This window comes from Coffea arabica, chromosome 7e, assembly GCF_036785885.1.
Source record: "Coffea arabica cultivar ET-39 chromosome 7e, Coffea Arabica ET-39 HiFi, whole genome shotgun sequence".
Taxonomy (NCBI): Eukaryota; Viridiplantae; Streptophyta; class Magnoliopsida; order Gentianales; family Rubiaceae; genus Coffea; species Coffea arabica.
In genome coordinates, this window is record NC_092323.1 from 5621226 (window position 1) to 5636933 (window position 15708).

Below are 15708 nucleotides of genomic sequence, written 5' to 3' on the forward strand. Positions count from 1 at the left end.
TCATATAATTTTTTTTGACCAAATCTTGACCGTGAACTGCTCAAGAACGATTCGCCAGATGACCGTCCTGCCCCAAATCCCAACTACTAGAGGCTTTGCTTAAGAAGTCATGCAAACTCTCAAAACTGCAGCATAACTCATCTGGGTTGAAATTTGGGTATCACTGCTGCTATCAATAATAATTCTTATCACCTACTAGCTGCTTAGGTTAAAGATGCCATGGGAAAAAAAAAAGGAAAAAAAAAGAGTGGACTAGAGAATTGCGTCGTCAGGAATTGATCTCCTGTCATGTCATTCGCTCTGAATGTGCGCTTGTGGAGGAGAATTAACGGATCATTTAGCTTAGGTCCAATTGTGTCAGCCAGCTGATGGTGTGAATAATGTCCATTATTTGAAGTATGTGATGGTTGAACTTAGTATTTTATTTCTCAAAAAACGTAAAGACCTTCGATTGTATAGAATTCACTTCTTACTATAATTGAAAAGAAGGAAAAAACAAGTATTGGCTCATTCACATTTTGCTTGCTTAAACTACAAAACGTGCTACGATTTGGTACTAAACTACCATAAGTTACTAGAAACGTGTTGGTGGCCTGCGAATGCCTTGAAATGGATTCACTTTTATCTGTCCTCCTGAATATGGTTTTACCTCGATGTATACACTAACATCACCGAATGCACGTCATATCATATGTATAAAAAGAATTAAAATTAAATAACATGTATTATTCAATTCAAAGGTGATTGTATATACAGAGAGATAATTCTCTAAGTTTTATTTGGACCAAAAAGCAGAAAAAAAAAAAAAAAGTAAAAGCCACTTAGGGAGTTTTATTGGAATGATGGAGCAGGGAAAGTTAGAAACGGAAACCCTCAAAGGGACAAAATTGAAAATTGAGGGTCTGCTGCATCAGTCCTTCCCAAACTTTATGGCACCGTCACATGGACTGACCGCGCTTTCACAGATGGGGACAACATGCGCCAACTCGACCTTTGGCTCTTATGGACGACCAAACCCAATGGGAATGCTTCCCCCCCTCGGCCTCGACGCTCAGCACTCGTTTTGTAGTACAGTAATAATCAGTGATGCCCATCTTCCTTCGATAATTAAAGAAGGTGCATTTTCCTTTCCTCCAGCATCCTTCTTCTTCTTTCTTCTGTTCCAAAATGTGTGGGCTAAGACTAAGATGATCAGAGACCACCCCAATGGAATTGAACCCTCTTAATTGCTAGTTGTCTAAACCTTTTAAAGTATCTCATTACTAGTACATCGGTTAGCAATCCTACATTCAAGTTCTCTCACCCTAGCCCCAGCAGAAGATGATGAACCTTCTTCTCAATAAACTAATCTTTGTTTATCCAACTAAACTTAGTACTCCTCCTCCTCCTCCTCCTACTGTTAGTAGTTAGTACTCCTTCCGAGTGACATTATCCTCTCTTTCTCCTTGGACTCAGAGACAAAATGTTGTGCTAGAAAGGAAACTAGAAAGCAAGCAGAAACAACCAAACTGAAGACTGAAAAGCAGCATTTTGTATTGCCACTCACAACTACATGGGCAAGTTTTCAGGCTCTCGTCTCTGACCAACAATCTCAAGCTAACTTTGCTTTTTGCTAAAAGCCTCAACACTTTTTTCTTTTTCTTTTTCTTTTTTTTAATTTCATTCTCGTGGTGATGTTATTTTATTCTGAATACTTTACCTTATTGTCTGTCTCCCTTTGTGTGCGTGAAAATTTGTGTTAAAAATTGAGTGAGAATAAGAACAAAGGTTGTGGAAGTGGGAGTGGGTCTGCTGTTGCTTCTTAAACAGTCTCTGTGTTACATTTGGTCAATTTTCTGACAGCAGAAGTTTAAGGCTTGTTTTGGACACAGCACTTTGTACTGTAGCACTCTCCTGCACTTCACGAGTAATACTGTGCTCCAGAATCTAGCAATGGATCCTGACTTCAGAGTTTGCCCACTTCCCCAATTACGATAAAAGAAAAAAAAAAAAAGGTCGATTTCCTTTTACTATTTTTATAATCACAGATAGTATGTTTGTCATATACTGACATCTAGAGTTTGTGCGGTGACTGGTGAGGGATGAAAATTAAGTCCACTCTGGTTTACCATTTCAAAACGAAGATTTTTTTTTCATTTGTTTTTGCTTTTATTTGAGCAGTATATAGGTGAATGGATCTATTTATTTGTCCTTTGGGTTTTTGTTGCTGAATCTGATACAGCATGGGAATGTGGCCTTTAGGAAATTCAGACTATTGAGGAAACGATGCAGCAGCTGGTATCTTGTTTCAATTGAGAGTCATGAAGAAAAGTTCTGGTTCTATTGGTAATTCAGGGGCGTATACAAGTCCAGGAACCCCAGAATATGGAGACAACTATGGCAGAGGGATTCCAAAGGGTTGGAGCTCTGAACGAGTTCCCTTACCGACAAATAGTAGCAGGAGGCACGTTAGTGCTGCTGCATTGATGCCATTCAACAGTGGAAGGACTTTGCCTTCAAAGTGGGATGATGCTGAGAGGTGGATTACTAGCCCTGTTTCAGGATATGGGGTATGCAAGACTTCAAACGTACAGCCTCAGAGGCGGCCTAAATCAAAGAGTGGACCACTTGGGGCTCCAGGACTCATGTATATGCCGAATTATTCCCCTACCGCGCCAGTTCTTGAGGGTGGAAGTGGGAGTACTTTCATGGCAGGTTCGCCATTAACAACTGGTGTATTGGTCCCTGATAGTTTATCCATTCATTATGCCACGGGGAATGGCGTGAAATCTAACTCGGTCTTCGCTGAGCGTGCAATTGCTCATGCTGCAACTGCACCTGGATTGTCCGATTTTTTAAATGAGTGTTCTATTCCAAGCTCTCAAGGTATAACGCGCGCGCGCGGGTGTGTGTGTGTTCTCTCTTAGTTGACATTTTTCTTGCCAATTTCTTCCATTTTCTTAGATGCTGATTAAGTGGGCTAATGTAAGTTCTGATGTGATTTATGAGCTTTTCCAACAATTACCAGAATCCAGGTGCAATTTAAAAAGTTTTGTTGACAAAAACCTTCAGTTAACACCAGGCACTAAGTTGTTAAATTTGATCAGTACAGCAACTCGCAATTATCTATAACTGGTGTCCATTTGCTCTGTGCTGTCTAACTCAAGTTAAACCCCAGAGACGCCAAAAGTTCTTAAGCTGGAAGCCAGATGTTCTTAAATTTGATGCTTGCATGACCTTACCATCAGACTCCAGAGTTCCTTCTATTTTATCCATTGTCTTTTTCTTTAAAATTTTTTTTACTCTCTCAGAAGAGGGGGGGGCAGATATGGACAATCTGATTGATTGTTCAATAAGCAAGTGCTGCAGTTACTTTTAGATACCTCGGTGGTTAGTGTTGCGAAACCAAATATTCCACCCCACTTCAATTGCATCTCAAGGCATTTTGAAGTGTTGATATGCTGCTATTTTATATCTTTGTAGTGCTACTTCTGCCGTGCCGTGATGATTGATAGCCATAAACAAAGGCCAATGGTCTCACTTGGAGAAGTGTGGACAATCTGTTAAACGTAATCGGTTCTTCTACATATTATTTGTGTGTTCTATTTGGATGCCTGATGTATAATTTGGCTCAGAAGGCTGTTTTAGATGGATCTCTTTCTCCCTGCAGAGTTGCCTTTAGGTACTAGGTTCTTTAGTGACCTACTGGTCATCCTAAATGTACCCTAGATAACCTGTCACCGTTGTCTGAGTATGTCTGCAATTCTAACGTGATTGTGTATACCTCTTCTAGTATGAACATGTAGTCTCTCATATTAAAAAACTTGAAAAAGAATACTGATACGATCAGCGGCTGGAAACTTTTTTCTTCCCATGCAATCCATTTCGGCTGTGGGCAATGAGGCAGTCGCCCAGTCATTGTTCTGTGCTTGGGAAGTCTTAAGAGTGTAAATTGTTGGTTATCAATGTGGTTGATGATGCAGGAGGCAGTGTCCAAATTAAATGATGGTTGGAAGCTTCTACTCTGTATCATCATCTGTGCGAAGAATGCATATTCTCTCTCAAATTTTTTTATAGCTATAGAAAATTAAATTGCATGATCTATATTTTTACCACTCGACTAGTGTTCTTCTATATTGATTCTTCTTCATACTGTGCTCGCGTCCACTCTTTTGAACTTTACTTGTGGTCCACTTGCGCCAAACATTAAACTCAGTGGGCAGACGGGGAAAATTGCTTGGAGCACTTTGTTGATATACATCCCGTTCATGTTTTTTAATGGGGTCTATGAATGATCCTTCATATTTAAGTGAAAACCATAGTTGGTCCTCCATCTGGGAAAAACTCATATTTCTGGATAAAGCTTTCTGGTTTTACATATTTCTTTTTGAATGTGCAGACCATAAACTTGGCTATTTAGAGGCAGAGAGGGGTGTATCACATGTTATCTCACGTAGGGATGTGGCCACTCAGATGAGCCCTGAGGGAAGCACCTATTCATCTCCTAAAGGAAACTCATCATTCTCAGCCTTCCCTCTGCCAATTCCAGCTGCAGTTGAGCAGCACAACTACAATTCTGCTAAAGTTGAAATTAGAGATGTCCAGGTCGATAAGGGAGCCACTATCACCCGGCAGTCCAAGAAACTTGGAGCAAGGAGGATGAGAAGGAAATCATCTGACTTTAAAGAGTTAGCTTCGCCGTGGGACATTTCAGGGGCTGCAAAGACCTTGTCAAAGTACCTTTTCTTTCTCTTCTGACATGCAGTATCTTTTGATTATCGAAATATTCCCTCTGTTCTTCTCCGTAGAATATATTTTGGGATCACGAAACCAGAAAGCATTGTAATTCACAAGGCATTATTTTTCCTGCATCTGCAGATTAAAACATTTCTCTGCAAAACTCTGCCTTAACATGCGTAGCTTAGCTTATTTTGTAATTCAAATTAAGTTTCTTATTGAGATCCTTTGCAACCTTGGTATTCCAACTGTTGAGTAAATTACATTTGCATTTTGCAAATGAAGAGAATTGCAGAAAATGTTTATATTGCAATGTAGAGAATTGCTTGGCATGCAATTTACATATTAATTCCGCGTATTGTTTCAGGTCACGAAGAGAAGAAGCCAAGATCACTGCCTGGGAGAACTTGCAGAAGGCAAAAGCTGAGGCAGAATTTCGGAAACTTGAGGTTCGGGTATTACACCGTTGCTTCTGTTGCAAAGTTGACAATTGTGGAGATATCTGATGCGCTAACTGAAAGTAAAGAACGGTTTCTTTCTTTGACTGCTCTGAAAGTTTTTTGCTGTCATTTTCAGATGAAACTAGAAAAGAAAAGATCAGCATCCATGGATAAAATCTTGAACAAACTGAGAGCTGCTCAGACAAAAGCGCAAGATATGAGAAGCTCGATTACAGAGAAACACGCTCATCAGTCTAGAATTTCAAATAAATCTTTCTTTCGCAAGTATATGAAGACAAGTCCTCTGATTGAGTGCTTCTTTTGCTGCACTTAATTGCCGATTCTGTGCACGTTTTCTGAGGGAGATTGCAAATCCTTGTAGGCTCTCTTATAAACTTGTGAATATCGATAGTATTGTTTTCGCCTCTTTTGTATCTCTCAACGATTGGAAATACTGGCATAGTAGCTCGGCTATCTCTTGAAGATCAGAACAGAACGTCTAGTTCGTCGCAAATTCCAGCTACAATGAAGTTTACCTTCGTTCATGTATATAATTAGACATGCTACTTATTACTGGGACTGGCAAACAGCACTTCTTAGTAGTGATAAAGCTTTTGCTGCTCTCCAGTCAAACATTGTGCAAGTCATCTTGATTGTGTTCGAGTAATTTCTACAAGCATCCTCAAAGAGGAATATAATCTGATTATGCCAATCAGTTTATTGTAGGCCCTACTTCATGCAAAGTAAGAAGCTATGAGGTGATCATTCATCATTTTCTTCGCCAGCTTCGCGAGAAATCACTTTCTGAAGGCATTCCTAAGCAATACTTGCAGTAATAATTTTTGAAGCAGCTTTTTTGTAAGTTACTTTTTTCTTACACCTGCCTTTTTAATAAGTTCGGAGATTATTTTCCTTTGAAATATGTGTTTGGATAGGAAATTATTTGAGAAATTTTTTTCAAATAACATTGTAGTATTTTTACTGATGTGAGATAAAAAGGTGGTTAAAAAGATAAAATATTGATTAGTAAGCATGTATATGATATAACTAAAATTATATTTTTGCAAATAAAAGCTTATCCAAAATTAGAAGACCTTTTTTCTTTTAATAGTGTCCGAGACCTCCCACTTGCACTGCTTATACTCACCTCCTTTATATCACATAACTCATTCCTCTCCCTTTAATCGTACATCTAATATCACTAATTTTCTGGGTAAACCATTTTTCTTCTTATAACATGCTAAACAGGTGTAGGGAGGATTAAAACTACTTCACATTCATGTATAAACCATCATGACCTAAGGTGGACGATCTAAAGCTTGTCTTTGCAGAAACGATGTTACGAAAACATTTTGCGTGTTCTACTCATGCCATTCAATTAAGAGTTATAAACAAATGCTGTCAAGGTTGTTCCTTGCTTAGATTCTTTAGAATTGTGAGTGCTTAGGTTCTCAATGTTAACCTCAATATAATCCCCGAGCACAACTACAAAGCAACGACTGATCTTCCATGCATCTTTCTCGACATTAGCACCTTCGTACTTCGTCAAACTGGAAAGGAATATGGCCAATTTCATCCGTAAACTTTTTTGCTAATACCAATTTAGTCCCTAACTTTTATTTTTGATCAATTTGATACTTGAATTCGTTTTGCAGTTTCAATTAAGGACTATCACAGTGGCACCATTATTTAAAACTAATCCGACTCCTAATTAACTAACTAACAACGATATTTTGATTTCGAAACTGTAATAAAATAAATAAATCATGTTACAAAATCATCAAATAAAACTTTAAAATCATGTAAAAAATCATAAAATAAAACTTTTTAAAAGTTTAATCTTATGAATTTTTATATAATTTACTTAATTTATTACAATTCCGTAAGTGACATTCCCAAAGTACTCCGATTTAGTTGATCAATTAGAAGTCAAATTGGTTTTAAATAATGGTGCCGCTATAGAAGTCCTTGATTAAAACTGCTAAATAAGTTCACGTATCAAATCGGTTAGAAATAAAAATTAGGGACTAAATCAGCATTAGTGAAAAAATTTAGGTACAAAATTTGCCATTTTCCCAAATGGAAAGGCAGTAGTTTTGGCAAAACAAATAACGGTACAAGTTACATTAATCAGTCCTGCCAATAGAAATAAAGTCAGCTTAAATGACATCCAACCACAGATAACATAACCAATTAACGAGTGTTTCAACGACAAATTGGCATATAAATGTTTCGAACAAAAGCTGTCCTACTTGAGCCATCACTGGGTATTTGTAAAGGCGAACATTACTAGTTATCTAGGTCCATTCTAGATGCAGCAGCATTTATGCCTCGGACAACTAATAAGGCCTATACCTAAAATCTGCTCTGGAATGTCTTCCAGCACCCATTCCGTACCCCCACTGCAAAACAAACACAGCACAATTAACTATAGGGGCTGAACAAAAATCAAAAAAGAAAACAATCCGTATAAATTGTCATCTAATTTGTATTGTCAGTACAGGAGAGAAAACGAGGACTTCAGATCAGCCACATACGAAGATTGCATACACATTATGTGGCTACAATAATTAGTCGAAGAGCCACTCATCAGCAACATTCTACTCAATAAGCAAAGCTAGATTTATGTATGAACTTGACTGTCGAGCTCTAGCTAAGGTAAGGGTCTTAACTCCAAACACATTGGCATCACACACAAGTCGGGAGCAAATCCATATTAGTGCTTCACAGAATGCACAAAAAGCTAATAGATAGATTGAAGACTCAAAAAGCAATATGTTCATCTTTCTGAGCGATGCAATGCTGTAAATATGGAAATGATACTCACATCATCAAAGTCCATCCCTCCATACATCCTACCGTACGAACGCATAGGACCGCCATAACCTGCATATGGTTCAGGATTATCCATCATGTAATTACTACTTGGACCGGCATCGTCAATGGGAGTAGCTGAATCTATTGCAACCTGCAGAGTACATAGATTATGCATTTCAAGCATATCAGTCAATTCAATAATACAACATTTACTGTGCGCAGCATCCACTTTGCAAGTTTGAGAGATGATGCCATTCTAATTCAAGAGCTAAAGGATAATTCTAAAATTTCTACATATAACATGGAAAATTAGTGTAATTAGCCAAGAAATTTTTTCTTAGACTTACAGATATTCTACAACCATCTTCTCTCTTCTTAACATACAATTAAGTCTTAGACTTACGCTTCTGACAACATTGAGATCTATTTGAAGAATAAAATTTCTATCCTTATCCATTATCTTAAACAAATGCTAATTCTTCAAAAGTGAAAATTAAGATGTAAAAATCAAGTTTGCTAAATCAGAATTAACTTTGGAATGACATCCATCTAAAGTAGGATTTAATTAACCCACAAATTAGTAATAAATTGATTGTCCACAATAGTGCAAACAGGACTTGTTATAGGTCTCCCAGACTTAATATGTTGAGTCACAGCATAAATATTAACTATACGACTCATCAACAGACTGAACATCTAGGAAACATCCGGAATGAAAACTTCATCAACTACCTGTTGTCCACATATCTCATGGGGCCTTCGAGACACACGATCTGCAACACCGTCTTCAGCAAAGGTTACAAAACCAAACCCCCTGTGGCCTGTCCTTTTGGGATCCTGATTCCAATAGCATGTCTGGGTAGTAAGAAGCTGTTCATCAACCATAAATCACAAGTACTGCTTTTTCTTACCTTTGGAACGTAGACATCTAATATACGGCCGAATCTACCAAAGTACTGACGAAGATCTTCAGCACTTGCCTCCTGAGGAAGCCTTCCCACAAATATCTTTTTACCCATCCCACGAGGGGGGCCTCCTGGGCCTCCTCCTGGTTTTCAAGAATTATAAATGGTTCTCAGACAATTGGCACCAGATAGTGAAAGTGCATTAACTTTTCCTTTTTGTCCCTAATACTTACTTCCATACATAGAACCCGGATGATCATATAAGGTGGGAGCACCCAGTGCAGCATATCTGGTTGCTGCACTGATGTAAGCATTATATGCACCATATCCACCCTGAGGCACTCGGCTAACTGGCCTGAATTCGTCCTCCTGAGAGAGAGAGAGAGAGAGAGCATTAAGTTTCCCAATAACCCCACTTAACATTCCAGACACAGATAATAACTAGCGAGTTGAATATTGACAAATGCTTGCCTTTGGTGTGGCTCGGTCAACAACTATTGTAGAACCCCCCAGTTCATGGGTCTCAGCCATGAGATCATCCACAGATTCTGAAAAAGAAAGTAAAAAGTTTGAAACAGCATATCACAAAAATCACTTAAGAAGCCACCAAGTTAGGCCTCTTGATAGAAAACTAAATTAACCACACCTATGAGGCAAAATTCAAATAAAATTAAGCACAGTCACAGCACTATGCCATAATCACCAGCTAAGCTAGTTCATAAGACTTCATTAACTTTTCAGTTCTCACTCAAGGTCATGGAGAATATAGCCTAGTTAAAAATTTTAAAAGATTTGAAATGTTGGAACATAAAGTGCCCTGGTGCTCCTTGACTACTTGAAAAATTCTCAGGGGAGGTGACATGCATAACAATTAGGCTAAATAGTACTTGCAACTTCTACCTGCGTTCCCCCTTAATGATCCCCATTGCTATTGCTTCCACCATCAGAAAAGAGAATCTTTTGAAAAGGTGGATGAACCAAGAAATTTATCATTCGAAACAAAGGATTAGATTTATCGTTAACGTCGACTCTGTCAGACCACAATGTCCACTTCCAATACCATAAGCACTCATTTTCAACAAGCCACATCTCCATAATCCAATGCAAGTCCACTTTCCAATCAGTACCCAGACCAATCCTCTTCTGTTGAATCTCGAAGGAAGAACTTTCTCCAAACCGCAGAAACTCTTCAGATCCTAGAAAAACCTCTAAAATACAGGTCCCAAATAGAACCAGTAAAAGACATAATTATGACCTTACCAACTTGAAATGCCGAAAGTTAGCAACTTATACAGACGTCCATTTATCCCAATAAATTGGGCAACTCACTCCAAATTACCAGCTTTGTCCACCTATATAATCAGTTAATCATGTGGAGGAAATATGCGATATGTGAGATTGCAGCCTACATGCATATTCTTTCGGTATGCACATGTCCAAATGACCCAATTCGAGATCGATATCTTTCACATAGACAACACTTGCACCAGGGGAAACAAAAGAGATAAGGAAAAAATGTGAGCAAGGTGAATTATTTCCCTCTGCTGAACAGAGGAAAAGTAAGTTTCTTGCGCCAGGTAAAAGATTATCAGGTTCCACCTGGGAACATTCAAGTGGGACTTACCAGCATTAGCAAAAGTGACAAATCCGATTCCACGATGTGATTTGGTGCTTGGATCCTTAGGATATGAGACAAAAGTATGTTATTCTCTACCATTTCTATAATCATGAATCTTGAATTTTCATAGAGAGTTAAAGAAAACTGAAGAGGTAGGGTGGAGGTAATGGACCTTGGGCATGTAGAGATCTGTTATGTCACCATATTTCTCAAAATAACTGCACCAAAAAACACATGGAGAAAAACATTCAAAATTTAGAATAATGTCAGCATAATGAGACATGAAACAGAAAAAGCAACTAAAAATATCTCTCAAGTTCAATAAAGAGGTAAAGACAATGACCTTCTGAATGCTGCTTCTGAGACAGATGGAGAAATTCTTGCCACAAAAATCCGTGTTACTTTCTTGGACGGAGCTCTCATCTCCTCCTATAAATCAGCATTGGTGTGTTTCATTAGACATGTAAAACAAATTCAAGTAATGGAATCACAATTTTACATTGGTCTACAGCTCAAGAAAGTTTTATGGGCAAACAATATAAGCTAAAAAGGATGATGAAGGTTTAAAAGTTCTCAAATTGAATTATATAACTGCAAAACTAAAACTGGAAACCTTCGGAGTGGCTATTTTTACTTCCAGCATTCTGTTACCAAGGAAATGCTCGCTTGACAACGCAGCCTGCAGAATAAATACAAAGAATCAAAGCCAAAGGGGCAGCAGCATTAGAACAGAATTTGAACTTTTTCATCCGGAAAAGAGAAATAATAACATAGTAAGAAAAAAAAATTAGAAAGAGGAAAACATATATGAGCCAAACCTTAGCATCCTCAACAGTTACAAAGGTCACATAGCCAAACCCACGAGATCGCCCAGTAGACCTCTCCTAAAAGTTATAGAAAAGTTGCATAAATTTAGCCTTCCATACAATCTAGATAGATATTTCTAGAAGATACTAAATGTATTACTCCAAAAACAAGTACGACAGTCTAATGCAAATAATACACCTCTTTGATTATTGCAAGTGCTAAAAACTAATTTTTCCGTATTGAGAAAGTACAACTAATTTGTCATAATGTTGAGAAAGATGGTACTTTGGAAGCATTACAGACATATAATTTCCAATCAACTGGTCCTCGGCCCATCAATTCAACCTCCAGAAACCATTTAAAAGCATCAACAGTACTCACGTATAAGCCAAAAACTCAAGTTTTCAAAAGAATACAATTACTTCACAAGCTGCACCTGACGAATCATAAGGAGTCAGGATCCAAGTACAGGAAAAAACAAACAGACAGACAACCAACATAGGAAAAATAGTCTCGACTAACCTTCATGACTATACAGTCCTCCAATTCCCCAAATTTGGTCATATATTCCCTCAAACCTTCTGTATCCACTTCCCACGGGATACCCAAAACCTAAATAACATTGCACAATATACATCAGTATAATTTCTGCTCCGAATACCGTCATCATAGATATTACAGGAATTAATGAAAGGAGGCTTGAACTTACAACAAGCTTTCTCTCAGACATATTGAAGACGGTCAAGTTAAGGAATCGTGCTCTGCAGTGGAGTTTATAGGAAAATCGCGCAGGCCTCTCACCAATTCCTCTCTTTCCCTTACTTCCTTTTGCCCTCTCCCGATCTTATATCGAAGCTCTCTCTCTAGAAACTGAAATCGCTCACACACCTCAACGACTCTTCCTCTTCCTCCTCCTGCACACAATAATAACAACACAGACACCTCTTTCTCACACACAATCATCATCAATATACACCAATTTAGACTCACCATTTTTTCTCCTTCAAATTTTCTCAAAAATTCGGAAATTGAATTCATTATAACCCATAAAAAATTAACCAAAAGAACGACGAGTAATTGATTATGTATGCACGCTCAATACCTTCTTACCGATTCGAATTCTCAAAATTCTAGCTACCTCGCTCGCACGCTCCCTAGCGCTCGAATCGCACGACGATTCGCTCAGCCTCCCGCCGCTCAGCTCAGCTTCTCAAACCCGTCAAAGGATTTCTCTATCTCTACATCCCGCAATCCGTAAATTGCTGAATGTATACATATGAAGGGCTCTTTTTTTTTTGGATAGCCCCCCACGATTTAGCATTTTGCGATATTCCCCTTTAAATTGTGAAATTTTTGACATAGATTTTAGGAAAATTGTTCAGAACGTTTCTCATATTTTATAAAACAATTTTTTTTGTCTCTCACTTTCAGAAGTGTACTTTCACGTCCTTTATAAATTCATATTGGTCAAATTTAGTTTTTATCTAAATTTTTAACTAGTTTTTTGTCAGAATTCACCACGTGCCTTGTATGAGATTATTTTTGAAGGGCAAAATTATCAAATAATCAAAATTTATATAAGCCGATCTATAATTCATCACATTTTATAAAATGAATTGTTTTGTCCTTTACATTTCACAAAATGAATTGTTTCGTCCCTCACATTTTACAAAATGAATTTTTTCATCCTTCATATTTTATAAAATAAATTTTTTTATCTCCCATTGATTATGTGTACGAATAATTTTTTTTTAAAGCCAGGGTATATATCTATTTGATTTTACTTAAATAATACGAGTAACATGTAATATATCTCTATTTGATGTCACCTGAATGTACTGTTCAGGTGAAATTAAATAGATATATACAGGAATTTAAAAAAATTATTAGTTTTTCACTTATATTCATTTTCTTTTACTTGAAAATTGAAAATAAATAAGAAATTTAATTCTAAACATTATCAAGTATTTATATCGAATTAAATTTCGACAGAAAAGATAAACAAAGAAAAAGTATGACAAAAAGAAATCAGTGATTGACACTTTCAAATTTTAAAACAATTACAATTCAAGAAATTCAATTGTTGGTCTTAAAAGTTGTGAGTAAAAATCTCAGATTTAAACTGCAATTTATTAGCGTGACTATAGAATTCAAATTATAACCGATTAATTAGATGGTCTTATTACACAACTCAATAAATAAATTATTACCAAAAGAAAAAGATTACAAATATTGAATAGATTCATATGATAAAATTAAATAAATATATGTGGGTTTAAAATAAAATTGTTAGATTTAAACTCATGTATATATCATTGAATAGTATGTCTACATTTACAATTAGTCTGTTTAAGTGAAATCAGATAGAGATATATTGCATGTTATTGGTACTGTTCAAGTGAAATCAAATAGATATATACATAGATTTAAAAAAAAAATCTTTGTACACATGGTCAATGAGGCATAAAAAAATTTATTTTGTGAAATGTAAAAGATTAAAAAATTTATTTTGTGAAATGTGAGGGACGAAACAATTCATTTTATGAAATGTAAGAGACTATAAATCGAATTATGTAAATTTTAATTTGATAATTTTACCCTTAAAAAATCATTTCATGTAAGCCACGTGATAATTTCTGGCAAAAAACTAGTTGAAAACCTAGGTAGGAGCCAAATTTAACCAATGTAAATTTGTAAGGGACATAAAAATATACTTTTAAAAATGACGGACGAAAAAAATTATTTTATAAAATATGAGGAACGTTTTGAACGATTTTTCCTAAATTTTAACTTCGGGATGATTTTCCATTTTTCCCCTGCGTGTATGGATGCATGCTCAAATTTGATTTCTCTTTTTTAATCCGTATGGCATACATCTATGCAAGTGGCGGCAGCGAGTCATGTCAAGCCGAGAAGTACAATTGCACCCCTTCAATTTTTAAAAGCTCAAAATTAACCTATAAAAATTTTAGAAATTCTAGTATTGCCTTCTTCTTGTCCCCCTAGATTTTGGTAGTATTCCCACCAACCTCACAATTGTCCCTCAAAATTATTGAAATCTTTTACAATTGTCTTCTCCATCTCCATAATAGTGAACCTTGGACTAAAATATATATAATTACATGATGCTATTTTTTTGCTTTCTATTAAATATAATTTTTTTTGGAAGCAAATGTTATTTGTTTAATATTTAACTTTTCTTACATGTCTATTTCATATGAATTACAAGTCCACTAACTATTCATGTAACAGTTTAATTGTGTACAAATTATTTGTCAATTGTTTATATTAATTAAAATATACATCTTGTATTCTTTTGCATAATTTTATAACATTGGATGAGTTAAAAAATAAGGGTTATTATCACTTTACCCCCTTAAATTATATCACTACTATCAGTTTACCCCCTAACATTATCTTTTAATCACTTTATCCCCATGAGTAATTCAACTCAACATGTTAAGAAATTTTGGATAAAAATACCCTTTGATTTTATAGCATTGCGACATTGTTATTATCACTTTATTCGTTTAGATTATAGTGATACAATCATTTTAGTTCTTAACATTATTTTCTGAGCATTTTACCTTATCGTTAATCTAACTAGTATGGTCAGAAAATTTTAAATATATTTATCCTTTTTTATATATAATTAAAAATAAAAAAGTTGGAATGGTTATTCTTTTTTTTCACTATAAGAGATCGAAAAACATAAAAATAAAAAGATTTTCTCAAATTTCTTTTTTCACATTTATTAATACTAGGAAAAGAAAAAGAGATAGGAAAAAAGGAGACAAAAAAATTAGATTTTGTAAAAAAAGAAAATAAAGAAAAGTCTAACATTATCGTATTACTTTAAAGTTGTCGAGATTAGGATTGGAATTTAGTGATAAACAAAAAAGTGAAATAATTTTAAAATAATAAAAGTATTTAATTCTTTCTTATTTGTAATTTTTAAAAAAAGAATTGAGCTCTTTCTCTCCCTCTTCCCTTCCCCCTCTCCATCTTTCTATTTTTTTTCAATATTAATAAGATTGCCAAGAAAAAAGAAATTAATATTTTAACTCTTTTCTTGATACTAAAAAGGAGGAAAGTCACTCTAAATTTTTTATTAATTTTATTATGCAAAGAAGAAGGTATTTTTTTCTAAAGTTTTTTAACTTACTAAGTTGGTTTAATGGTAGGATAAATTGCCTAAAAAATAACTCTACGGGGTAAATTGAAAATGATACTATATTTTATGGGGATAAAGTAATAATAATTTTAAGAATTAAACATGTCTTTTCACTTTAATTAATAACTTCCGTTAAGTTTGACCGTTAGTTTTGGGAGTAAAGTGGCTAAAAAATAACGTTAAGAGGGAAATTGATAGTAGCGCCAAACGTTAAGGGGGTAAAGTGATAAT

General features: G+C 35.6%; 2 protein-coding genes and 1 long non-coding RNA gene across 10 annotated transcripts; 1 reads left to right on the top strand and 2 right to left on the bottom strand.

Annotated features, from left to right (window-relative positions):
• Positions 1 to 1040: 1040 nt before the first annotated feature.
• LOC113701820 (uncharacterized) lies at positions 1041 to 5868 on the top strand. 5 transcript variants are annotated; one of them, XM_027222643.2, is made up of 5 exons: positions 1041 to 1994; positions 2251 to 2865; positions 4379 to 4715; positions 5084 to 5171; positions 5293 to 5868. In XM_027222643.2, exons 2-5 carry the CDS (start codon positions 2301 to 2303, stop codon positions 5488 to 5490), a joined length of 1188 nt encoding a protein of 395 aa, XP_027078444.1. In that variant the 5' UTR covers positions 1041 to 1994; positions 2251 to 2300; the 3' UTR covers positions 5491 to 5868. The 5 variants fall into 5 exon arrangements, with proteins under 5 accessions (XP_027078444.1, XP_027078441.1, XP_027078443.1 ...); XM_027222640.2 differs by having other exon boundaries at positions 1042 to 1994; positions 2242 to 2865; XM_027222642.2 differs by having other exon boundaries at positions 1042 to 1556; positions 2242 to 2865.
• Positions 5869 to 7320: 1452 nt separating this feature from the next.
• On the bottom strand, positions 7321 to 12570 carry LOC113701883 (uncharacterized). Of its 4 annotated transcripts, none has more exons than XM_027222766.2 (14): positions 12414 to 12570; positions 12013 to 12217; positions 11826 to 11915; positions 11315 to 11380; positions 11110 to 11175; positions 10840 to 10925; positions 10669 to 10714; positions 10503 to 10557; positions 9350 to 9426; positions 9112 to 9247; positions 8885 to 9021; positions 8706 to 8810; positions 7984 to 8124; positions 7321 to 7558 (listed from the first exon to the last, which is right to left on the bottom strand). In XM_027222766.2, exons 2-14 carry the CDS (start codon positions 12031 to 12033, stop codon positions 7496 to 7498), a joined length of 1089 nt encoding a protein of 362 aa, XP_027078567.1. In that variant the 5' UTR covers positions 12034 to 12217; positions 12414 to 12570; the 3' UTR covers positions 7321 to 7495. The 4 variants fall into 4 exon arrangements, with proteins under 4 accessions (XP_027078567.1, XP_027078566.1, XP_027078568.1 ...); XM_027222765.2 differs by having other exon boundaries at positions 12406 to 12561; XM_027222767.2 differs by having other exon boundaries at positions 12013 to 12247; positions 12406 to 12561.
• On the bottom strand, positions 9951 to 10496 carry LOC140011104 (uncharacterized). The gene is made up of 2 exons (XR_011818343.1): positions 10208 to 10496; positions 9951 to 10086 (listed from the first exon to the last, which is right to left on the bottom strand). It is a non-coding gene; the product is annotated as an uncharacterized lncRNA (long non-coding RNA).
• Positions 12571 to 15708: the final 3138 nt, after the last annotated feature.